The sequence below is a fragment of the Microcebus murinus genome, chromosome 10 (genome assembly GCF_040939455.1).
Source record: "Microcebus murinus isolate Inina chromosome 10, M.murinus_Inina_mat1.0, whole genome shotgun sequence".
NCBI classification, from domain to species: Eukaryota; Metazoa; Chordata; class Mammalia; order Primates; family Cheirogaleidae; genus Microcebus; species Microcebus murinus.
The window spans coordinates 7063656-7088553 of NC_134113.1; the positions used below are offsets into that span (position 1 = coordinate 7063656).

The following is a 24898-nucleotide window of genomic DNA, read 5'->3' on the forward strand; positions in this document are numbered from 1 at the left end:
CAAAAACATGGGCCCAGAAGTCTCTGATGGCCCTGCCAGCTCTAGGAGTTCAGGAGGTAAGACCCTCCAGGCCTGGGTCTGGCTCCCGGTCAAGCCCTACCCATTATCACAGGATGGATCCTACACACAGCTAGTGTCTTCCCCACTACCCACATGACAAGCACCAACTCACCTTTGGCATCTTAGCCAATGATCACCTCCCCAGTGAAGTGCAGCGTGGGCTCCCAGGGACACTTAAGGCACCTTCATCTGCTGCTCCCCAGCTGGCTCTCACCTGCTGCAGTGCCTTTGCTTTTCACTGTCTGCCCAGCTGCCACTGGTAACTCCCAGAAGCAGGATGACCCCTCTGGTGCCTGGGTCCTCAGCGCCCAGCAGGAGGCCTGGCCCGGGGGAGGCAGAGACTCAGCACAAGTTGATCAATGGGTCTCAGCTTAGCCCCTCCTGGGAAGTCCTGACCAGGTCCAAAGTCCTTCCATGGCCCACTACTCTCTAAGGGCTCATCTCCTGGCCCTCAGTCACCCCTCTAGCCTCACCTCCCCCCAATTTCTCCGCACTCCAACTGCCTAAGCCATTGGCCTCCTTGTGATTCCTCAGAAGTGCCAGGAGTGCTCCCCCCTCAGGGCCTTTCCACTTGCAGTTTCTTCTGTACGAACTCTCTCCTTCCTTATACTTAATGGGATCCTCTCTCACTGAATTCAGGCATCTGCTCAAATGACACCTTCTCGGGAGAGGCCTGCCCTGACCTAAAGTAGCTTCTTCCCACCTATCACTTCCCCTGCCCACTTTACTTTATCTTTGTAGTGCTTCCTACTACCTGACTTTCAGGAAGTCCCCTCCACACCCCAGGCCGTGAAGAAGAGGAGTCAAGAACTACCCCAAGGTTCTGTTCTGAGCAGCTGCAAGGACAGAGTCAGCTGACATGGGGGAAGACATAGGAGGGGCGGGTCTGGAAGGAACTAAGAGTGCTGTGAATGTCCAGGCCAGGTGGCTCACGCCTGTAGTCTCAGCTGCATAGGAGGCTGAGGCGGGAGGATCGCTTGAGCCCAGGAATTGAAGGCCAGCCTGGGCAACACAGCCAGACCCCGACTCTAAAGCAAACAAAAAAGAGAGTACTATATATAAATGAGTGTGAATGAACAAAAGTGAACAAATGAATCATTGAGAACTTTCTTTCCCTGAAAGTGTGGAACAAAAGGCCTGTACAGCGCCTTACGTTCCTTGGGTCAGTACTGCAAAGCCCTCTCAGAAAAGGAGGTAGCGGTTCCTTTAAGAGAACCCGTTAAGCCCCGCCCATAGGGGGGCCACGTGCCCTAAGCTGAGCGCTGGGGGCGGAGTCGGGGCGGTTTGAAAGTCTGGCGCGGGAGCGGCGGTTCGGCTTGCCACTGGGATGTCGGTGTTGAGGCCACTGGACAAGTTGCCCGGCCTGAACACGGCCACCATCTTGGTAGGTGCCAGCGGCTCAGCTTCCCCGCCCGCCCGTCCCCTGCTGCGCCTCGGTGGCCTGGCTTCTGCGCTTTCTGAGACACTGGCGCGCTGTTCTGGTGGGGCCCAGCTCGACCCCGCCCACTTGCCAATCAGAAGCTGGGAAAGAGTTCGCTGCGCACCTATTGGCGGATGTGTCACTCAGCTTCGGAGAGCGGCTACTCCTATTGGTTCAGAGCGTGGCTCCCGCCCACATCCTTCCCTCAAGCCAGGACTTGGTTTTCCCGCGTCCCAGGGTCTGGGCTCCACTAGAGGCCGGTCGGTCCGCGGGAGGGTTGGAGGAGTAATAATAAGTGCAGTGGCAACAGGCCTGGAGCAGGTCCAAACTTCGGGCCTCAACCCAAGCCTCCTCGCGGGGGTCCTTTTCTCGAAGAAATGGCGTCCTCCAGGCTCCCTTGTGGCGGTGGCCTGATCTCCCTGGGAGATCAAAGTGCCAGGCCCTCCTGAAGGGGTGCTGTGCCCAGGTGTCAACTGGTCGCTTTCTCTCTCTGGGCAGCTGGTGGGCGCGGAGGATGCTCTTCTGCAGCTGCTAGCGGACTCGATGCTCAAGGAGGACTGCGTCTCCCAGCTGAAGGTGTAAGTAACTGCAGCTGTGGCCTGAACTCTGGCATGGGCCTGAGGGACAAGGAAAGCGGCTGCCAGGGGCTCGGGGCGCAGGGGGTGCCTGATGGCTAACTCCTACATCTTAGCCATCTGCCCTTGCTGAACCTGCCCGTCATCCTGTCCCAGAACTGGCTCCTTCTCCCCTTAATTCAGATGTGCAGACCTTAGGACACCCTTGGGCACCCCATCTAAGGTAGCCTCCATCACTCTGTGTCACCACACATATTCTGTTTTCCTCATAGCGCTTGTTGCCATAAGAAATTACCTGTCCAGCCATTGTTTTACTTTGCCCAGTCTGCCACCCCCTGAAGGGACTTATCAGCCCCTTCAGTGCAGAGATTTTGGCCCTTGTTCACTGGTGAATCCCCAGTGCCTTGAGCAATAACTGGCACAAAATAGATGCTCAATTAATAATTGTTAAATTAATCTGGTTAATTCAAGATTCAAAAAGGCTTTTGAAAGGAGAGGTTACCGGAAGTGTCTAGAGGTAGTAAAAGTGGAAGGCAAGAATTCCCCAGTAAATATGGTAAAGACAAGCTCTTCTTTCTCCCAAACTTAGTGAAATGAATTGGAAAATAGCAAAAATCAGCAAAAAATTGGCAGCAAAAAATTTTGGTATGGTTTACCTGCTAACCCTACTCCAATGACAAAATTCTGAGAATTCTTTAGTACCTCCCCAAATTTGGAGAAAAGATAACTAAAGAAGTACATTTTGCTTTTCTTTTTCTGACTGGTAAGGTAGTAGAAAGAGCTGCCATTTCAGCTAGGTGACTGAGTATGTGGGGGTGTCATTCTCCTTGATAGAAAGATAGGCCCAGGAGTCCATGTTGAAAGAGAACGATCCAAATCCAGAGTGTATTTCCTCCGTGGACATTGGAATGCCCTTACTAGGTAGAATAAACATTGGTACGGCACTTTAAAGAACCTCTGATAAGGGAGTATAATTTTTGCCCCCAAAATAAAGACTGTTCATTGGTCTCTCTGTCCTCCATCCACCTTACCAGGCTCACAGGCTACAGAACATCAAACACAACCAACAATTTCAAACCCATAGCTCAGAAATGGGAAAGGATTAAAAAATGCATTTAATTAGTGTCAGGGTAAGTGGGAAATGTGGACAGAATTGCCTACACTGAACAAAAACAAGATACAAAGAAGTGTCATAGGAACCATTGCAAAAAAAAGGGCAAGTCACATTGCATACAAAAATCTAAGGAAAAACCCACTCTAGAAAAAGAAGAAATGCTCCTCTTTCAGTGTTCTGTTTTGGGGAAGTCCCAGGACAGCATAGAAAAACCTTCCTCCTTCTTTAACGACATCTGTACATGTCAGCTGTAAAGAAAAAAAAAATAAGAAAGAATAATAATATTAAATAAATTTTTTTTTTTTTTTTTTTGAGACAGAGTCTCACTTTGTTGCCCAGGCTAGAGTGAGTGCTGTGGCATCAGCCTAGCTCACAGCAACCTCAAACTCCTAGGCTCAAGCAATTCTCCTGCCTCAGCCTCCCAAGTAGCTGGGACTACAAGCATGCGCCACCATGCCCAGCTAATTTTTTCTATATATATTAGTTGGCCAATTAATTTCTTTCTATTTATAGTAGAGACGGGGTCTCACTCTTGCTCAGGATGGTTTCGAACTCCTGACCTCGAGCAATCTGCCCGCCTCGGCCTCCTAGAGTGCTAGGATTACAGGCGTGAGCCACCGCGCCCGGCCTAAATAAAAAATTTAACGAAAGGAAAAATCTCTCTTCAAAATGAGAGGCAGGCAAGAGACCAAAGAGTGACTTAGACAAGTCCAGCTTGATGAGTTAGTTGAGTTTAATAGAGGTTACTTGCAAGGGTTACTTGATGAGCAGCACAGAAATTTCTTCCACAGGAGCTTTCTTGCATGCAAAATCCACATCTGTCCACCCTTTGGTGTTGCCTTAAATCTCTTCCCCATGAGTAATGCAAAGTTTTTACGTTGTTTCTTTGATTGTTCATGGTGAAACAAATAATGCAGGCACCCTACCATTATCATGCTGTCATGCAACATGATATTACAATATTCCACGAGACAGGGATTTTAGTATTGCAGTTAGCTAAAGGGTACTATTGGACAACGAAAGCAGCTCTAAAGCAGTCAGGGCGAGTTGGAGCCGAGTGTTCAAGGTGGTAGTTGTGACTTTATAACAACTTTGTTGAGCACTCAAGGCTAGTACAGCACACAGTGTTTCTGTTATGTGGTGGGAAACTTGTATTTTTCTCTCATCTGTATATTGAAAAATTTAATAAGAACATGAATTTCAAAAAGAAACATTCAGCTGGGTGCGGTGGCTCAGGCCTGTAATCCTAGCACTCTGGGAGGCGGAGGTGGGCGGGTTGCTCGAGGTCAGGAGTTCGAAACCAGGCTGAGCAAGAGCGAGACCCCGTCTCTACTATAAATAGAAAGAAATTAATTGGCTAACTAATATATATAGAAAAAATTAGCCGGGCATGATGGCACATGCCTGTAATCCCAGCTACTCGGAAGGCTGAGGCAGTAGGATTGCTTGAGCCCAGGAGATTGAGGTTGCTATGAGCTAGGCTGACGCCATGGCACTCACTCTAGCCTGGGCAACAAAGCCAGACTGTGTCTCAAAAAAAACAAAAAGAAACATTCAAAGACCACATGATAAAACAACAGAGGAAAAGGGAGGTTGCAGAGCTAAGGGTAAAAAAGGAGTACCCAAAATACTACCATTTGAGATCTGTCTAATAAATGCATAGAAACAGGATCAGAGTGGATGTGGTTGAAAACTTTTTAAAAAGTATTTACAAAAAGAAAGATTTGAGAAATTATAGTGAAGGTGTTCAAAGATATAATAGAAGAAAACTTCCCTGGAATGAATGAATGAAAAGTTGAATTTTTCCATTAAAAAGGGTATATATATCTTGTTTGAGGAAATATGGTAACAGAACACTTGATGTCAAGTTGTATCCTAGTTAAGTTATTGAACTTAAAGGGTAAATAATGTTTCAGGCTTTTAAACAGGAAAAGCAAATCACCCATATCATTATGTGTTCATTCTATTGCCAAATATTTCTCTCTCTCTCTCTCTCTCTCAGAGAGAGAGAGAGAGAGAGAGAGAAATAAACTCTCTATGAAGTAGTAGCACATGGCAAGAATCAGGATTGTACTTTTTTGGCCCCTTGCGGTTGTGTGGGGCCATGTGACTAGTTCTGGCCAATGAGTTGTGAGCAAAAATGATTATCTCTTCACTACTGAAGCATTTAATTGCCAGAGAAAGACACCATCCCCCCAATCCAGGGTCCTTTGCCTCTCCCATGGAGATCAGCAGTGTTACGGAGTGGCAGTTTTATCAGCCTGGGTCCAGAATTATAGTTAGAACAAAATATAAATGTATATCATAATAATAATGATGGAATGCACATTTATGAGTCTTGTCAAAATGGTAGGATGAAGTATAGAGAATCCAATATAGAGAAAATTGAAACATAGTTTAGGCTGGGGCATGGTGGCTCACTGTAATCCTAGCACTCTGGGAGGCTGAGGCAGGTGAATTGCTCAAGGTCAGGAGTTAGAAACCAGCCTGAGCAACATCGAGACCCCGTCTCTACTATAAATAGAAATAAATTAATTGCCCAACTAATATATTTATACATACAAAAAAAAAATTAGCCGGGCATGGTGGCACATGCCTGTAGTCCTAGCTACTCAGGAGGCTGAGGCAGGAGGATTGCTTGAGCCCAGGAGTTTGAGGTTGCTGTGAGCTAGGCTGACGCTATGGTACTCACTCTAGCCTGAGCAACAAAGCGAGACTCTATCTCAAAAAAAAAAAAAAGAAAGAAAGAAAGAAACATAGTTTAAAAATATGCCAACTTCTTAATTTTTTTCATAATCTTTTTAAAATTGGGCCCATTTACAAAATAATCTCTGTGATTAAAAAAAGTTTATCCAAAGTTCATCTATTTATTTAGTTCAACTTATTTTGCTTCTATTCCATTCAAATTAAATTAATACTATTATCCTATTTTTAGATTATATTCTATTCTCTGAATATGTATACATTATGTACATGAAGAGATGTTTAGAAAAATGTTGGCACTTGTCTTCTGGACTGCAGTGTGGACGGGATGGCTGTCATCTGTGGGCTGTGAGTGTGACGGCTGCATACCAGTCTTGCAAGCAGAAATACAGAAGCAGCCTAGTCCCTGCAAACGCTGCCCTAACTCAGGGCTGCTGCCTACCTGCACTTGTTATTACGTGATATATAGCTTGTTTAAGCCACGGTTGGTTGGGTTTTTGTTGCATGCAGTCTAATGTAACCCTTAACTGACGGCAGTCAGAATTCAGTTAAATTCAACATTGATCACTTATAATGTGCGAGGTACTGTGCTGGGTTTGGCAATGCAAAGATAAGGAAGATATAATCCACTACTTCAAAAAATTTGCAATCAGGCCGAGGCGGGAGGATGGCTCAAGGTCAGGAGTTTGAGACCAGCCTGAGCAAGAGCGAGACCCCATCTTTACTATAAATAGAAAGAAATTAATTGGTCAACTAAAAATATGTAGGAAAATTTAGCTGGGCATGGTGGCACATGCCTGTAGTCCCAGCTACCTTGGAGGCTGAGGCAGAAGGATTGCTTGAACCCAGGAGTTTGAGGTTGCTATGAGCTAGGATGATGCCATGGCATTCTAGCCTGGGCAACAGAGTGAGACCCTGTCTCAAAAAAAAAAAAAAAAAATTACAATCAAGTGCATGAGAGAAGAGTTGTTATATTTTAAAGTGGAAGTTTGTTTAAAGTGTTATGGGATCAAAGTCATTATCAATATTAACAAGGACATGAGCATACTGGGGAAAATTACATGGAATTTATCTCCTTAGTGTATTCTCACTTTATCATACATGTACATGTGAGTGAATCCCATTAACACACAGAATATTCACAATTCATATTCTTGATTCATTCTGCCAAATCATGAAGTCATAGTTATTTTATCCCCCTGTAAGTACCACTTTACATTTGCATATTTTCTCTGATGGGGTCAGAGGTCCTCCTTGTTTCCTACGTAAATTTCTCAAACCTTTGTCAATTCCTTATACACAAGAGAAACCCCAAGAAGTCCATGGAAAAATAAACTCAGTCTCAAAGAGCAGTACTAACAAAGGACAGTTTGGTCTGAAGCACACCCTGAGGTGAATGCCAAGGTACTGTAGTAGCAGCATTTTAACCAATGGTAGCATCTACTTCAGCAACTGTTGTCTCCAACTGTCTCCCTAATTTTCTGTGACCCACTCCCTCTGAGTCTGTCATTCTTTCCCTCTGCTTCACTCCCCAGCATCCCTTTTTAGTTGCCTGGATGATATCAAATGCTCTCAGGTTCTTATACTCCACTTTTCTTTCTCTCTCTCTCTCTCTCTCTCTCTCTCTCTCTCTCTCTCTCTCTCTCTCTCTCTCTCTCTCTCATTATGAATTAAGAATAAAAACATTTTTTTAAAAAATGTTATAATACTAATAGAAGTAATTTCTAGGTGACTGGATTTTTTGGGGGGATATAGGTTGGTTTTTTTTTAAACTTTTGTGGGTTTTGTACTTTTTGATAGTTCTTGAATTATAATCTGGTGGAAAGGGAAATGAGTAATGGCAATATGTGGAAATGGGCAACAGCAAAGTATTCAAGAAAAGCCTTCAGGTAGGTATTTGATAACCAGAGACCAAGTCCAGATGAGAATGACTTGCCCACGATCACATAGCTGGAAATTGACAGAGCTGGGACTTGAGCCCGCATCTGTCTCATGCCAAAGGAGTTCAATCTTAGCCCTTAAACTTCACCTTCCAGCACCTCCTCTTCTAAGCCAGGTCTCCCTCCCAGCATGCAGTGTAGCTTGTTAGCCCCATGCCATCTTATATCCAGATCTCCCGCTTGCCACGGTGGTTACTAAACAGATCCCCTTTCTGGCAAAGGGAATCAAACAGGAGTGATCTGGATATGACTGGCTCTGTCCTTCCTCTGTACTCACCCAGGGAGTCTTGGCCACAGGAGTCTTGGTCAGGCAAATAGGTGAGGAGCCCTTGATAGCTTCTTGAACAGTCACTGTGAGGGGGGTGCATATATGTTTAGTCTTGCAATTTCTTGTTTTTCAGCCACTTGGCAAGGTCCCTCCCATTGCCCGCCAATGTGAATCGGCCCAGAATTGACCTGATCGTGTTTGTGGTTAACCTTCACAGCAAATACAGGTGAGAGCCAGAGGACAGGGGCTGTCAGGGCTTAGGCAGACCTGGCTTGAGAGTGTGCTGGAACAGTGACCTCACTTGTGAAGGGAAGGGGAAGAGGCTAGGAGAGGCTGCCTGGGGTCAGCCTACAGGGTGGGGAAGGAGGAGCCAGTGGTTAGCGCACAGTGTTTAAAAGACACTATCTGTTTGTTTAGCTAATGCTTTCTGAGGCCCACTGTGTACACTTGACAGCAGGCACACAGATGAATGAAATGGTCCCCTTGTCTTCAGTGTGCTCCTAGTTCACTTGGGGAGGAGGCTGGACTTTTGAACAGACAATTACAGTATCTGGAATATGTAATGTAAAGTGAGGAAGCACTGGGATATGGGAGCCCAAACCAGACCTCTGATGGCCAGGAGGAATTAAGTGTGGGAGATCAGGGTAGATGTTCCAGTAGAGGTAACATCTAAATCAACACTTGAGGCTGGGTGTAGTGGCTCATGCCTGTAATCTTAGCACTTTGGGAGGCCAAGGTAAGAGGATCACTTGAGGCCAGGAGTTTGAGATCAGCCTGGGCAGCATAGCAAGATCTTGTTGCCACAAAAAATAAAAGTTAGCCAGATGTGGTGCGTGCCTGTAGTCTCAAGCTACTTAGGAGGCTGAGGCAGGAGGATCTCTTGAACCCAAGAGTTTGAGGTTCCAGTGAGCTGTGATGACGCCACTTCACTCCAGCCTGCGCAACAGTGAGACCTTATCTCAAAGAAAACCACCTGAAAGATGGGTTACCTAGGTAAAGATGGGAGTGAGTTCCTCCTGGGGGTTGTTGACTGAGGCTAGGGCGGGCGCAAGGTCCAGCACGGAGACCAAGACAAACACCTAGTTATGTGGTGGGGGTTAAAGGCTGTGGTGGATGGCCGGGCGCTGTGGCTCACGCCTGTAATCCTAGCTCTTGGGAGGCCGAGGCGGGCGGATTGCTCAAGGTCAGGAGTTCAAAACCAGCCTGAGCAAGAGCGAGACCCCGTCTCTACTATAAATAGAAAGAAATTAATTGGCCAACTGATATATATATAAAAAATTAGCCGGGCATAGTGGCGCATGCCTGTAGTCCCAGCTACTCGGGAGGCTGAGGCAGAAGGATCACTGGAGCCCAGGAGTTTGAGGTTGCTGTGAGCTAGGCTGACGCCACGGCACTCACTCTAGCCTGGACAACAAAGCGAGACTCTGTCTCAAAAAAAAAAAAAAAAAAAAAAGGCTGTGGTGGAAATACCTAGGAACCCAGCAGTGTGGAGATACCAGGTACAGGTAGCATCAGGACTGGTTGGAACTAGTCAGCAGGGCGTTAGGCTGTAGTAGGACTGAGAAGGAGCGGAGATCTGCCACGATTGCCACAGGATAAGATCTGTTTTTCTCAGCAGATCTGTTGCTCTTTGAGTGAGGCCTCTCTGTTCACTGAAAGGGACACTGACCTGGTCTTTGGAGAGATCCTGCCCTGCAGCCACCCTTAGGGGAAGGATCATTGTTGCTATTGGCCTCAGGCTGAAACCTTGGCTTGGGCCACCTGACCAAGGTGTCTTTTTTGGCAGGAGACATCAGATTCCTTCATTTGTCCCTGGACACCAGTGAATGATAGCCTCAGCCCAGGAGGTCAGAGCTCCTTGTTTGGAGGGAAAAGAGCATTTTCATACAATTGTATGACTAAATCATTTTAAAAGACACATATTGTGACCTAGCCATTCACTTCTAGGATCTGTCCTACAGAAATATTTGCTTGAATGTGCAAGAGTACTTGTCAAAGAATGTTCATGCTGCATTCTTTGTAATAATGAAAAACTGGAGACCACTTAATGCTTATCACTGGGAAAATAGACTATGATATGCTGTGTAGTCATTCTGAAGAAGGTAACAGATTTCTATGTACTGGTAAGGAGTTTGATGATATGTGGGACCCAAACAGATGCTTATACATACCACTGTCTATTCTATTTGCATATGAAAAAAATTCTAGAGAAATTACACCTCAAACTGTTGGCAGCAGTTTCCTCTGGGAAATCAGGAGTAAAGGGTGTTGCTGAGAGAGTGGGACTTTAATTTTTACATATACCATTTGATTTTACAAGCACGAGTCACTTTATAATTAAAAGTAATTTTATTTTTTTGTTTGTTTTCATTTATATGTTTTAGAGACAAGGTCTCAACCTGTTACCCAGACTGCAGTGCAGTGGCCATATCTCAGTGTAACCTCGAATTCCTGGGCTCAAGCAATCCTCTGCCTCAGCTTCCCAGGTAGCTGGGACTTACAAGCATGTGCCACCACACCCGGCTAATTTTTAAATTTTTTGTAGAGATGGGTCTCACTATGTTGCCTAGGCTGGTCTCGAACTCTTGACCTCAAGCGATCCTCCCACCTCAGCCTTCGAAAGCACTGGGATTACTGGCATGGGCCACTGCGCCTAAAAGTAGTTTTTTAAAAAATTAAAGGATAAAGTACTTCTCCTGTCCCCTTCCTCTTATTCACTGGCCTGTCTAGGATCAGAGAAACAGGAGTTTCTGCTTTTTCTGTCATAAAGTTTTCTCTTGTGGTTTGTTTTCTCTCTCTGGCCTGGCCACAACAGCCTCCAGAACACAGAGGAGTCCCTGCGCCATGTGGACAGCAGCTTTTTCTTGGGGAAGGTGTGCTTCCTCGCCACAGGTGGTAAGTATGTCCCTCACCTGCCACTGCCCACCCTCAACCAAGGGAAAACTGTGGCAGTTGTAGACTCCTTGCTGAGACAGCCTAGGGGATGGAAAGAGCATGTACTTTGGAATCTGACCTGTTGTCGTCTTGCTAAAAGTGAATCGGAACAGATAATTCTGCTGTTGCTTAGAGTTGCCTAGTGGCTCCCTGTAGCTTTCAGAGGAAAATCCAAACTCCTCTAAAGACTTTTGCAGTTTGCAGTTTGGCCCCTGCCTTCTTATCTAGTCTATTACTCTCTTATTCTTTGAGTCAGCTTATAGTTCTCTGAAAAAGTCCTGCAGTTCCTGAGGCTTTGTAATATTAACAGTGGAAATAACAATGGCTAACTTTTATTGAGTTCTCACCGTGAGCCAGCCACTGCTTGTAGTTGCTTTGTTTTTTATGTCATATTAATCTTTGAGGTAGGTATGATTATCTCAGTTTTTATAGCTGAGGAAACTGATCATGAGATTAACTTGCCCAAGGCCCCCATAGCCAAAAAGTGGTAGAGCTGAGGTGCACACCTAGATAGTCCTACTCCAGGGCCTGTCCTCTTAATGATTACTGTATGGCTTCTCTCAAATACTTTTTTCCTCTTCTTTTCTTGCTAACTCCTACGAAAACCTCAAAACTCAGCTCCAGAAAAACAAAACAAAACAAAACAAAACTCAGCTCCAGTGTCACCTTTGGCACCAATGACATGTCCGGCCTGTCTGCCTCCCCAGCTTAAGTGTCAGCTCCTTGCGAGGAGGGCCTGGCACAATAAGCATTGGTGAATAAATGAAGGCCAGGTAGTTTCTGGGTATCTACTCATTGGCTCTCTAGAATAACCCAGTGAGGTAGGAGCTATTATTATCCTCATGGTCTAATTTGATAGTCTTAACTACCCAGAAAACAAGGTAGAACAGGATTGTCACCCATTGACTAGAAAGAAACTGAGACCCAGAGAGGGAAAGTGAATTACGTTGTCCAGCGCTTACTGGATTACAGCCATGAAGGAAGAGATTACAGCTGTCACTCTCATGGCTTCCTTGCAGCTGGGCAGGAGAACCACTGCATCATTCACCGGCACACCGTTGTGAAGCTGGCCCACACCTACCAAAGCCCTCTGCTCTTCTGTGACTTAGAGGTGAGGACACTGATCACAGTGGCTTATGTCACACTCAAGTCCAGGGGAAGTGCAAGGGGAAGGGGCAGTCAGCTCACAGCGCGCATGTCAGGAAGGCTTACTGAAGAATCATCAAGTAGCCAAGTGAGGTGGCTGCTGACGTGAAGTGCAACACGAGATCCTGCTTTGAATCCCAGCTGTTTAGCTCACTGGCTGTGACCTTGGGCAGGTTACCTTAAGCTTTGGAGTACATACATGCAAAGTGGGGGTCATCTTGAATGCCTCTTACATGCCAAGCTCTATCATTTGTTGCCCTGCTTTTTCTTTTGCTTGTTTCTCTGTACTTATAACTAAGTCCTATATATGTATTTGTGGATCCTTGTTAATATCTTACTCTCCTACTGGGGTGTAAGTGCTTGTGAGGCCAGGTGTCATGTCTGTCTCATTAACCAGTGCATCCTTTTGTTCTCCTGGCAGCAATAAGAATGTATGACATTGTCCTTACCTCCCTGGATACAGACCTTGTCCAGTCCCAGCCCAGGCCAGGGCACCCAGCAGGCAGTACGGCTGTTTGTCGGGTGGGTAGGTAGATGGCTGGATGGATACATGTGGTGTTGGTCCTGCCCATACTAGTTTTCTTGGTGTTTCTCACAAGGTGAGCCTAACCATAGGGAGACAAAGCAGATGTCCATTTTGCTGACATGTTTTACTCTTCAGCCTCTTTTTATGCATGATGAATCCTGATGATTTTTTGCTAAAGAGTCCTTAGCAGGAGTTGATGTGCCCCACCTGGGAGGAGTGCTGAGGGATCTCATGGCCTAAGCTGCCCCACCCATGCATGAGGCCTGCTCAGTTGCTTTGGAAATCTGTTTATTGGTTTTGAGGTTCATTTTGAAGCTTGTGTTTCTGCTCTGTTCTGGGTCTTGCACCTATTCCCAAAGGCAAAGTGGTAATGCAGAAGGGTCAACATGTGATCCTTCCCCACCGTCTAGCTCAGCAGTTCTTATTCTGGGGTCAGTGGAGCCCTCTGGTCTGAGGGCAGAATTCAGGGGATCTGTGAACTTGGATGAGGAAATAAATTACTTCTTTTTTTTCTACTGCTTTCTAAGTGAAATTGAGCATTATGAATGTAGAAAAGAGATGTCAGTAGTATTAGCAGAGTCTATGACTGTTACCAATAGAAATGGCAAAAAGCCAGGTGTGTTGCCTCACGCCTGTAATCCCAGCACTTTGGGAGGCTGAGGTGGGAGGATCTCTTGAGGCCAGAAGTTTGAGGCTACAGCCTGGGCAACATAGTGAGACACTCTCTACAAAAAACAAAAATTTAGCTGGACGTGGTGGCGTGCGCCTATAGTCCTAACTACTCGGAAGGCTGAGGCAGAGGATCGCTTGAGCCCAGAAATCTGAGGCTGCAGTAAGCTGTGATTGCACCACTGCTCTCCAGCTTGGGTGACAGAGTGAGACTCTGTCTCTAAGAAATAAAAAAAAGAAATAGCAAATGTTTTTATATCACATCAGGATTGGTCACATCTCATCACTACTTCAATGTGACAGTAGTCGTTAGACCTGCCCCTAGATCGATGCATTGATAAAGATACACATACTCCTCTATCACATGTTTGTTTTTCATGTTTGATAACTATTTTTAGAACCCCTGACTAGATCAATGCTCTGACTCACATGGATGGGACCCTGAGGCCTGGGCACTCCTGACATGCCTGCCCCTGCCAGGCTTTCTTCACGAGAAACCTGTGAGGAAACAAGAATAGAGAGAAGCAGCTAGTAAGTAAGCAGTAGAGCCAGTCGGTTGGTATGCAGCTGCCTCTCTTGTCATACATAGCCTGGTGACAGTGTGGCTTTGAACAAGTCACTTTGCCCCTGCAGAGCTTTAGTTTTCTCATCTCTAAAGGGGAATCACAACCCTTGCGCCACAGCCCAGGCGTAGGTGTTGCAGTTCTGTCTGTGGCCATGAGGTGGCAGGCCATACCAGGTTAGGTTCTCTTCTAGCCTGAGAAGTCTCAAGAAAGGTGTCCGTAGGGAGCAGGAGGCCCAGCCTGTTTCCAGCCAGCCGCAGGGGCTGCAGAAATGCATGCCCAGGACGTAGACCCACGTCCCTTAAATGAAGCACCCAGTGTTTGGACCATCATCGCTCCTCATGCTTGTGTTGTCCTTTTCAGAGCACACTTTTCTGCATAATTGAGTTGGAGCCTCGCCACATCTTGAGGCCTTTGCGTAGCAGGAATTATCACCCCCGTTTACAGATGAGGAAACACACTTGGGAGTGTGTGATTCACCCAGTGAAGTAATTACCTAGGTCTGCTAGTAGAGCTCCGTGCTGGTCCCTGGGAACACACATGAGTCAGATACTGGCCCTTCCCTCGTGGAATCTCCGGAGATAGACAGATATGTAATATATGCAACAGCAGAAGGGTTTGCTGGGCTTTAGAAACACGACCGTAGAATTAAGTCATTTCTTCCTATACATCATGGGCAAAGTCGTGATTGTGCTCAGACTTGGGTTTTTGGGCCATGTCTCTAGAGTGATGTGTGGATTGGAGGAGGCCTGGCCAGAGGCAGGAGGCAGGTTGTGGAGCCTGAGCTAGAGCAGCAGCAGCTTGAAGATAGAATTTGGGGGCAAAAGCCACAAGACTTAGAGTGAGAAGATTTATTCAACAAATACTTCTTGAATGTCTGCAGTGTGCCAAGCACTGTTCTAGACACTAGGACCATAGCAACAAGCAAAACAGTCAAAAATCCTGGCTCCATTGTAGTTGAGGAAACAAATAAGGTAAACAAGTAGAATGCATAATGTGTTAGAAAATGGGGATGTGACATGTCGGGTGGTAGAAAAGGGGCAAGATTTAGATAGGGTGACCTGGGAGGCTTTACTACAACTGTGACTTTTAAATAAAGACTTGAAGTAGGAGGGTGAGCCATGGAGATGCCCAGGGGAAGAGTGCACTCAGCAGGAGAAACAGCGAGTGGAAAGCCCCTGAGTTTGGCACTTGCCTGGGGAGTTCAGGGTCCAGCAGGGAGGCCTGGGTGCCTGGAACACAGCAGCAAAGGGCAGAGTGGTGGCAGATGAGTCAGAGGAAAAAAGGAATAGTGGGACCAGGTGGGCAGAGCTGTGTGGGCTGAAGTAAAGGCTGTGGCTTTTACTCCAAGTAAAACAGGAGCTGCTGGAGGGTTTGGGGCCAGTGAGGAATGTGCCCTGACTTGGGTTTTAAATGGATCCCTCTGACTGCCAGGAGGAGAGTAGACTAAAGGGAGGCAAGGGCAGAAATAGGGGACAGTTCTGGAGGCTCTTTCTAGAAGACTTAAGAGTGGCCTGGGCTGGGCGCGGTGGCACACACCTGTAATCCTAGCACTCTGGGAGGCCGAGGTGGGAGAATCACTCAAGGTCAGGAGTTCGAAACCATCCTGAGCAAGAGCAAGGCCCTGTCTCTACTAAAAATAGAAATTAATTGGCCAACTAAAAATATATAGAAAAAATTAGCCAGGCATGGTGGCGCATGCCTGTAGTCCCAGCTACTCAAGAGGCTGAGGCAGAAGGATTGTTTGAGCCCAGGAGTTTGAGGTGAGCTAGGCTGACGCCACGGCACTCTAGCGAGGGCAGCACAATAAGACTCTGTCTCCAAAAAAAAAAAAGAAGAGTGGCCTGGACTTGGTGATGGCCAGGGAAGAGGGAGATGGTATGTTCTCCAACACTGGCTATTTCTAGGGAAGAGCCAGCAGAACATGGTGATGGCCAAGATGTGAGACATGAGAGGAAGAAGAGTCCACAATGGCTCTGAAGTTTTGGCCAGACTGGCTGGAGGGATGGAGTTGCCCTTGGCTGAGATGGGAAGACCATAGGCTTAGCAGGTTTGCGGGTACTCCAGGGGCTCTGTTTGGAGCATGTTAAGATAAAGGTGTCTATTAGGCATTGAAGTGGAGAAATCTAGTCAGCAGCTGCATGTGTGTGTCCAACATTCAGAGCAATGATCTGGAGATGTAATTTGGGTGTCATCAGCAATTAGATGGTTTTAAAACCACAGAACTGGATGAGCGCACCCAGGCGTTGAGTGTGGGAGAACAGAGCTAAGGACCAAGCCCTGCAGCCCCAGCATTTAGATCTCAGGCAGAGAGGAGGGAGCAGCCAGTGGGGTGGAAGGAAACCTGCGTGAGTCTCCTGGGAGCCAGGCAGAAAAAGCATTTCAGAGAGGGAATGAGTGGCTGTGTCACGTTCTGCTGAACAGTCCTGTTGTCCCTGCCTAACCCCACCTCCCATAGGCCTACTAGCTCTTCAAAAGCCCTGAGGAAGGAGCTCCTTTGGGTCGAGACCTCCTTACCCGTGGTAAGGGCCACTCTCTTTCCTTCCTCCTTCCCACCCCCGCAAGGGTCTTTCTCAGATCCTGGGTAAGTGAGCCTGTGGGGCCTGTGCCGCCTGGGACTGCCTGGCTCACAGCCCAGCTCTGCAGTCGCTAACTGTGTGTCCCCGCATGGTTTACTTGGCCCAGCCAACTTTGTTTGCTAAGCCTTCATTTCCTCTTAAGCAGGGGGTCACAGTCTCTGGGCATCTCTGGAGGTTGTTTGACGGATCGTGTGAGCTGAGGTGGCTGGAGGCTGCTTTGGGAGGTGTGGCATGAGCAAGGGCATGGCTGTGATAGGCGGTAGTGCCATGAGCTGCCCTGGGCTTTCATCTCCAGCTAGAATGGCCCCTGCAGCTCCTCCCAGTAGGGGAGCGGGGCTGGCCACTCCATCCTGTCTCACTGCTGTTCTCCGCTCTTCCCTGCAGGTGGAAGGCTTCCGAGCCACCATGGCGCAGCGCCTGGTACGCATGCTGCAGATCTGCGCTGGCCACATGCCCGGTGTCTCAGCCCTGAATCTGCTGTCCCTGCTGAGGAGCTCTGAGAGCCCCTCCCTTGAGGACCTATGAGGGCCACTGGCCCCTGGGCTGCCCCTCCTCACAGCCTGGTGCCAGCTCCATAAACGTTTGCTGTTGGTGAAGACCAGTCAGGGCTCAACAGGCGCTGGTCACCAGCCGGTGGTCTTGCAGGCTCCAGCAGGGAGTGCTGGGCAGGGTGGGGGGAGCCCAGCTGGTGGCACTGCAGCCCCCGCCACACGCACGCCTGCGGAGCCCTGTGTCTATAACTATCTGACACATCGCATCTCCACTTAAGATTTCATTTGAACAAAGGGTCCGTGGCTTAAAGAAAAGTTTGAAAATCACTGGTCTCCTCTACCACTTGGACGTTGCGGGTGAGGAAACTGGCTCGGGACGAGTAAGAGTGGGCGAGCAGGGAGCACGGACTCCTGAGCCCAGTGTGACTCACAACCTGGTCTGCTGTTACAGAGCCTCGCGTTGCCTCTCGGAGCTTCAGTTTCCCCAGGCGTAAACGAAGATGGTTCTGCTCGTTGTGAGGGTCCAGTGAAACGACTGGTGAAGAGCCTGAGGCCGTGTGACTCCCTGCGCTTGTTTGTGTGTTTGCGACTTGCATAATGCAGTGTGTTGGCGCCTTGCACGGTGCCAGGCAGGCACCCAGTGAACAGTCACTATTTGAAATCACACAGAGCAGAGTTCAAAAACTGGTGCAAATTGGGAATTTACACCAGTTTTTGCAGAAGCTTCAGAAGTTTACGAAGTGAGAGAGCACTGGAGGGCTGGGTTTTGGGTTGGTGGTGAGAGACTGTGTGGCGATGATTGCTTTCCTTCTTTGAGTCTGATGGGAAATTTATAGAAGTGTTGAAAGCAGACGCCAGGAATCCCATCAGCCAGGTCAAGGCTCCGTGCCACTGTGCGGAGGCGGGCTCGGCATGTGAGGGGTCTGGTGGGAGAGACCCAGGAACAGCCAGGTCCTGACTCCCTCGGAGCATAGCAGTGCCCTCGGCACCCCCATGCTGCCGGAGCCTGGGCCTGCCCTCCACCTCAGGCCTCAGGATGGTCCCTGCTTGAAGCCCTGGGCAGTGCCAGCACCGCAGGGCTCTGCCTTGGCGTCACCACCACAGCCAGGGGGTGTGCTCTTGGCTGAGGGTGGGCCGACTGATGCCTCCTTGTAGGTGTCATGGGGATGGGGCCCTGTCTGCCTCCCTTCCGCAGGTACCTTCCAGAGCGCAGCCCGGGGCCCCGCCCCTAGTGCTCAGCAGGGGTTTGTAGACACCTGGCTGGCTGCGGCAGCCCCATGGGCCCCGCTGAGGACCTCAGCTGCATGGATTCCGGTTGAGGCCCCACATGTCATCTGACATTTGCAGGGCACTTTATGCTTCACAGAGCTCTTCTCACACAGCAGTAGCTCCTGTCGCCGCCTGGCAGACCTGTGAGGTTGATGATGTTTCCCCATTTCACAGTTCATGACACTGAGACCACTGTCATCAGTGGTGTATCCTCAGTCACACAGCTAATTGGTGGCAGAACCAGCCCTGGCCCTCTGCTTTCCAGTTGTCTTCCTGTGTGTCTAATTGTTGAGTAAAGGTCTGGGCATCTCCACCGGGCAGGCCCCGAGCTGGGAACACAGAAGGTGGAGACGGGCTTTGCACCTGAGAGAGCAGCAGTCTACAAGCGCAGTCTCTTAAAGCCGTGGTCCTCGGCATGGGACCACCGGGACGCAGTTAGCACTATGGGGAGGGCTCAGGAGTAGCAGGTAGGCAAAGAGCAGAGGCCTCACCACAGGAGGGGGACAGGGACAGGTGTGGTCATGAGCAGGCCTTTGGCTAGTAGCAAGGAACTCCCTTGGGCATTTGGTCAGGGTGGAAGGATGAGGCTGGCAGAGAGAGGTGGAGGTTTGTGTTGGTCCCTTAAGGGGTGGGTGGTAGCAGAGGTCCAGAGAATGCCAGCCCTCCCAGAGTGCACAGGGCTTCTAGAAACAGACATTATCTCCGTTCCCCTCAGTATCCTGGGCCACAAAGGGTGGGGCCTTACAGGCGGGTGGGCGGTAGGGTAGGTCTTTGGGAGGCTGGAGTGTGGTGTCTGTGCAGGGGAGGGGGGCAGTGTGGATACAGCCTGCCACCTCCTCTGGGCCTGTCACTTTCCTGGAGACAAAGGGAGGCCTTCCCCTCACCCCTCACTCCCCAGCCAGCATGGGGCACACCTCTCTCTCCCAGGTCCCTGTGCCACATTTTCTTTGCCACCTGGTACCATTTAACAAGAGAAGCGGCATCACATTCTCCAGCCAAGGATCTGGGAGCCTTCCAAGCGCTGGGGGAACATGATGCCGTCACTGCTGCCAGCTCCCAGCCGAGCTTGGCAGGGGCCCTAGAACCAAGAGGCCGCCCTCTGGGGTTGGGGGCTGGCCTGCCCCTGATCACAGAGCTCAGCAGAGCTGAGCCACACTTCAGTGGCAGTCAGGTGCCCTCTCAGACTTGCTGTCCCTGGAAGGCTAGGGGTGGGTGGCAGGCAGTGTGTTGCTGCACACCATCTGGAGGCCAGTGACAGTGTCCGGGAGGATGTGACTGAGGGCAGTGATGGAAGGCCAGTCTATGCCTGATGAGTGCCTGGAGTTGGTGCCTGGCACGGTGGCGGGCGCAGGGAGACGGGAGAGGCCAGGCTTAGCTGCTTACTGAAGACATGACCTTTGGCAGGTCACTTGCCCTCGAGGAGCCGCACAGACCCTTGTCTATAGAATGGGGTCAGGCCAGCTAATGCCTTTCTCCCCAGCTGACAGTGATGAAGCCATTATTTTACATATTTTTTTTTTTTTGAGACAGAGTCTCACTTTGTTGCCCAGGCTAGAGTGAGTGCTGTGGCGTCAGCCTAGCTCTCAGCAACCTCAAACTCTTGGGCTCAAGCAATCTTCCTGCCTCAGCCTCCCAAGTAGCTGGGACTACAGGCATGCACCACCATGCCCGGCTAATTTTTTCTATATATATTAGTTGGCCAATTAATTTCTTTCCATTTATAGTAGAGACGGGGTCTCGCTCTTGCTCAGGCTGGTTTTGAACTCTTTTTTTTTTTTTTTGAGACAGAGTCTCACTTTGTTGCCCAGGCTAGAGTGAGTGCCGTGGCGTCAGCCTGGCTCACAGCAACCTCAATCTCCGGGGCTCAGCGATCCTACTGCCTCAGCCTCCCGAGTAGCTGGGACTACAAGCATGCGCCACCATGCCCGGCTAATTTTTTGTATATATATTTTTAGTTAGTCAATTAATTTATTTCTATTTTTGGTAGAGACGGGGTCTCACTCAGGCTGGTTTCGAACTCCTGACCTTGAGCAATCCGCCCGCCTCGGCCTCCCAAAGTGCTAGGATTACAGGCGTGAGCCACCGCGCCCGGCCTGGTTTTGAACTCTTGACCTCAAGCAATCCGCCTGCCTCTGCCTCCCAGAGTGCTAAGATTACAGGCGTGAGCCACCACGCCTGGCCAAGAAGCCATTATTTTAAACATAAAGCTTTTTTTTCTTTTTAATTATTTCATTTTTTCTTTAAAGTATACCATGAGGTCTAACCCAGGTAAATATAAAGCTTTAAGCAGAAGTAAAACCTCTCAGAGTGGTCATGGTCATAAGGTGGTCACATTGGGGGCTGTTCCTGAAGGTCTGAGTGGGGGGCGTGACCCTTCAGCTGGGCCTGGAAGCCACTGGGTCCCTGTGCTCATGAGCCTGCAGGAAGGTGGTGTCTGGGTCCCCGCTGTTTGTATGGGGTGTCAGGCTCTCAGGGGAAGGGCTTGCTCAGGTTCACAGGTTCATTTGTGCCCGCCCAGGCACCTGGGTGTGGGCAGCCCCTGGGCCCACCCAGGGAGCTCACATTCTCTGTAGAAGGTGGTCTGGGCCCAGGTGTTTGCCCCAGTCGGGTGGTATTTCCCATCGCTGCCAAGGAGGTAGGGCCTTCCTAGCAAGGAGGGGGCTCTGCAACATGGCCCCCATGTCTCCTACACCCCCTAGTGAGCAGAGACAACAGCCTGGCCACAGAGGGGAAGTGGTAGTGCAGTGGGAAAGGACCCAGCCTTTGAGTCCCACCAACTTGGGGTCTGTGGCCAGCTTGCATTGTGACGAGGAGCAGCCCACTTCCCTCTGTGTGCCCCACTGCCTGTTCCACCCTTGCCCTTGTGAGGCTCAGAGAGGGCTGCTGGTTGTGCTCAGAGCTGGGGTGGGCCAGATGAGCCTGGAGGGTTCTTGAACACAGAGCCCTGCCACGGCCTGCCCCGTGGCCCACACACACCCATGGGTGCTGGGCCAGGCCTGCTGGCAGGGCTCTGGCACAAAGGGCCTTTTTCCAGAAGGAACCTGTGGCTTAGCCCCTTCTCTGCACTCTCCCCTGGGGCCAGAAGGATACAGGCAGAGAGTGGTTGTAAAAGGACTTCTCACAGACCCTGTGGATCAAGGGAGTCAAGTGGGGGGTGTGGCCAGGCCCTGCACACTCAAAATCTGTGAGTCCCATCTGAGTATGACACTGAGGACCAGCTCCAGAGGGGCGGGCAGTCCCCAGTGCCCTTGAGCACACAGGAGGCCCCCCTCTCACATCAGGGGGGATGCAGAAGGCATTTGGGAGACCCCCGGGAGCTAATGTTTGGTACTGCCTGGTTTGACTACACAACTGCCCTACAAGGCCGGGCGTGGTGGTGCCTGTAGTCCCAGTTACTAGGGAGGCTGAGGTAGGAGGATCACTTGAGCCCAGGAGTTCGAGGCTGCAGTGAGCTATGATGATACCACTGCATTCCAGCCTGGGTGACAGAGCCAGACCCTGTCTCTGAAAAAAATTTAAAAAAGAAAAGCTGCCCTGCAAGGCCAGGCCCCGGAGGTCCCCGAGCACTTGGTCCTCCTATAGTTAGCATGGCCATAGCCCAGCCTCCTTTGAGGGAGCACAGACTCCTTGAGGGCTAGACCTGACCACCACCACCCCACCTGCCACCCACTGCAGACACAGGACCCCAGAGGAGAGTTTGGGGCTGAGGGACGACCTGGCTTGTCTCTTTCCTCCTGTTTGCTTTCCTCCTGTGTAAAGTTAAGCACACATCCACTCCCCCACAAGGTTGAGGCAAGGAGTGCAGGGCCAGGCATTGCACCCCACCTTCCTGGTCACTGCTGTTCCCTGGGCCTTGTCTGCTCCTTCCAGACATCCTTGGGGATTGCCCTCGCCTCTGTCCCCTCTCTGTTCAAGGCCTGCATCTCACCAGGCCTTCTATGACTCCCCTGTTTAAAGTCATACCCCCTAACTCCTTGGCATCCTTTTCTGGATTTTTCTCCCCAGCACTTCTTATCTTCACCTATTATATTGTTTCCTATTAGTCTCTGGTTCCCTGCTGTTTTGGCAGAACCTAAAACACTGCTTGGTATATAGTAGGTGCTCAGTATTTGATGTCTGACCAGAGGTGTTTGCACATGGGGTTGGCCGGTGCATTCATTCGCACAGGACCCAAAGCCTGCAGGAGGCCCAGAGCCAGCAGGCTTCTCATCCCTCCCATGTGGTGCCCTGAGTGAGGCCCAGGGGGCTCCCTGCTCCTCTCCCTCCTCCCCACCCTGGCCTTGCAGCCTCCCTCCATGCACCTGCTGGCCCTAGGAAGTGGGGGCTCTCCTCCCTGTGGCTGAAGGACTGCAGTCTCCTTTGTAACCTCACTTGAGGTCCTGTGTCCCCCATCACAGGGCTATGTTGAGAGAATGGCTGGGCCTGTCCCGGGCCCAGGACCCCTGTGGAGTACGTGAGCTTGTGCGTGTGTGTGCGTGCGTGTGTGCGTGTGTGTGTGGGTGTGTAAGGAGGCTGCGAATGGAGCCTTGGTGGGAGGCTCAGGCAAGGATGTGTGACTGCTTCTTGGGAGGGCACGACCTGCCCTTGCCTAGCCTGGGTTCCATGGGAAAAGGGCGGGAGGCTCCCAGGCCTCTGGCTCTGGCCTCGCCGGGCTTTGCAGTGACTCCCCAGCCACTGCCGCCCTTTCCTAGTGTCCAGAGGCCTGACACTGTGTCCTTCCTCCTGTCCATGGCGAGGAGCGCTTTCTGGCAGTGTCCTGGTTTGTCAGAGCTAAGTACATAAGAAGGGCAAAGACAATCTCTACAATTAGGGATCTGGCCATGTCACAAAACAAGGTGGAACCAACAAAGCTGACCAGAAGCACCCTAGGCCGAGCCCACAGGGCATTTCACACCATCTGACCCCATTTATGAAACACCAAAAAACCTCTTTCTGTATGTACATACGCAAGAACAGAGAGGCACAAGGCGAGTCTGGAACGAAAGTCTCCAGAGTGAAAACAGGCTCCCTTGGGGGTGGACGAGGAAATGCCTGTTCTTACTTGTAGACCTCGGTGTTATTTGAGGATTTTTTCACAACGATGTGTTCAGGTATTACTGGCATAATTACAACTAAAACTAATTTTGATCCTAGCACTCCGGGAGGCTGAGATAGGAGGATTGTTTGAGCTCAGGAGTTCAAGACCAGCCTGACCAAGAGCGACACCCCGTCTCTACTAAGAATAGAAAAACTAGCCAGGCATGGTGGCACGCACCTGTGGTCCCAGCTACTCGGGAGGCTGAGGCAGGAGGATGGCTTGAGCCCAGGAGTTTGAGGTTGCTGTGAGCTAGGCTGATGCCACGGCACTCTAACCCGGGCAACACAGTGAGACTCTGTCTAAAAAAAAAGACAAAAACAAAAACTAAGTTTGAAGTAGAGTTCATCTCAGGCCATAAGCAGTTTCACGTCCAGATCTAGGGGGATGGCCTCTTTGCCCCCAGGGACTGCCCCAAATGACACTGTGCTTGCCCCATAGACAAGGAGCATCCTCACTTCCCCCACCCTGTCCCTGAAGCATGAAGGGCACAGGCCGCGCTTCACAGCCGTGGACACAGACCCCATCCAGGTCCCCTCCTATCCGCTGGGTCATCCTGAGAGGTCTCCTTGCCCCTCAAAGCCTCTGTTTCCTCATCTGAAAAACAAGTGTCATAATAGGACCTGCATCAGAGTTATTATGAGGGTTTTGGGGGGAATTTGGGGAGCAAAGATCAAGGGAGACTCCCTTCTCCCTGAGGACCCCAAATTAATCATCTTTTTAAGCAAAGTAGTCTGTGAATGAAAAGTTGAGAACGCTAAGAGGCAGATTCAGTTAGAAGGGATTTTCAGCAACAAAGTCCCATATTTTCTACTCAAGAATACATTGAGGCCATGACCTCAAATTATTTAAAATAAAAACTATTAAAGGAGGCCGGGCACGCTGGTTCATGCCTGTAATCCTAGCACTCTGGGAGGCCGAGGCGGGAGGATCATTTGAGGTCAGGAGTTTGACACCAGCCTGACCAAGAGCGACACCCCGTCTCTACTAAGAATAGAAAAACTAGCCAGGCATGGTGGCACGCACCTGTGGTCCCAGCTACTCGGGAGGCTGAGGCAGGAGGATTGCTTGAGCCCAGGAGTTTGAGGTTGCTGTGAGCTAGGCTGATGCCACGGCTCTCTGGCCTGGGCAACAGAGTGAGACTCTGTTTCAAAGAAAAAAAAGAAGAGGAAACATTTTCATATTAGCCACTTGAATGAGGGTGTTAGTTAGCTTACTTGCTGTCTTCAGGAGGCGCCTCTTGAACCTGAGGTTCTGAGGAACCTGAGGTCCTCTGTGGGTTGGCAGGAGCATGCTGACTCCTCTGTGCCAGCCTGTGGGGACTCATGAGAAGCAAGTTTAATCCTAGACAAATGTTCCCAACTCACAATTCTCTACAATTTACCAGCTATAGGGAACATAGCATTTTTTTTTTAGACCTGCCCCTGTTGGATTATATGCAGGTGAAATCTCCAATCTGTGTTTTGTTTTGCTGCCCATCGCTGAATGGCATGTCCTATGAAATAGGAACCTTGGTCGCTATCAATCCTTTAAAACCCCTTAGGTAACATAAGAGCAAAAACAAAAA

General features: G+C 49.6%; 1 protein-coding gene and 1 long non-coding RNA gene across 5 annotated transcripts; one reads left to right on the top strand and one right to left on the bottom strand.

Annotated features, from left to right (window-relative positions):
- The first annotated feature begins 1318 nt into the window (after positions 1–1318).
- Positions 1319–17315, top strand: CENPM (centromere protein M). Of its 3 annotated transcripts, XM_012741770.3 has the most exons (6): positions 1319–1444; positions 1979–2058; positions 8214–8306; positions 10896–10975; positions 12034–12125; positions 16882–17315. In XM_012741770.3, the coding sequence occupies exons 1-6, from the start codon at positions 1388–1390 to the stop codon at positions 17020–17022; spliced, it is 543 nt and encodes a 180-aa protein (XP_012597224.1). In that variant the 5' UTR covers positions 1319–1387; the 3' UTR covers positions 17023–17315. The 3 variants fall into 3 exon arrangements, with proteins under 3 accessions (XP_012597224.1, XP_075863077.1, XP_012597225.1); XM_076006962.1 differs by lacking the exon at positions 12034–12125; XM_012741771.3 differs by lacking the exon at positions 8214–8306.
- On the bottom strand, positions 3148–23894 carry LOC105858552 (uncharacterized). 2 transcript variants are annotated; one of them, XR_012921365.1, is made up of 6 exons: positions 23854–23894; positions 23512–23633; positions 13785–13853; positions 12626–12765; positions 8090–8163; positions 3148–3417 (listed from the first exon to the last, which is right to left on the bottom strand). It is a non-coding gene; the product is annotated as an uncharacterized LOC105858552 (long non-coding RNA). The 2 variants fall into 2 exon arrangements; XR_012921366.1 differs by lacking the exon at positions 8090–8163 and having other exon boundaries at positions 12610–12765.
- Between the last annotated feature and the right edge of the window lie 1004 nt (positions 23895–24898).

Excerpts from the sequence above, each read along its gene's own strand:
- CENPM (XM_012741770.3), top strand. The coding sequence starts at position 1,388 with ATGTCGGTGTTGAGGCCACTGGACAAGTTGCCCGGCCTGAACACGGCC. Across the intron at positions 2,059-8,213 it reads TGCGTCTCCCAGCTGAAGGT|CCACTTGGCAAGGTCCCTCC; the intron begins GTAAGTAACTGC and ends CTTGTTTTTCAG. Across the intron at positions 8,307-10,895 it reads AACCTTCACAGCAAATACAG|CCTCCAGAACACAGAGGAGT; the intron begins GTGAGAGCCAGA and ends TGGCCACAACAG.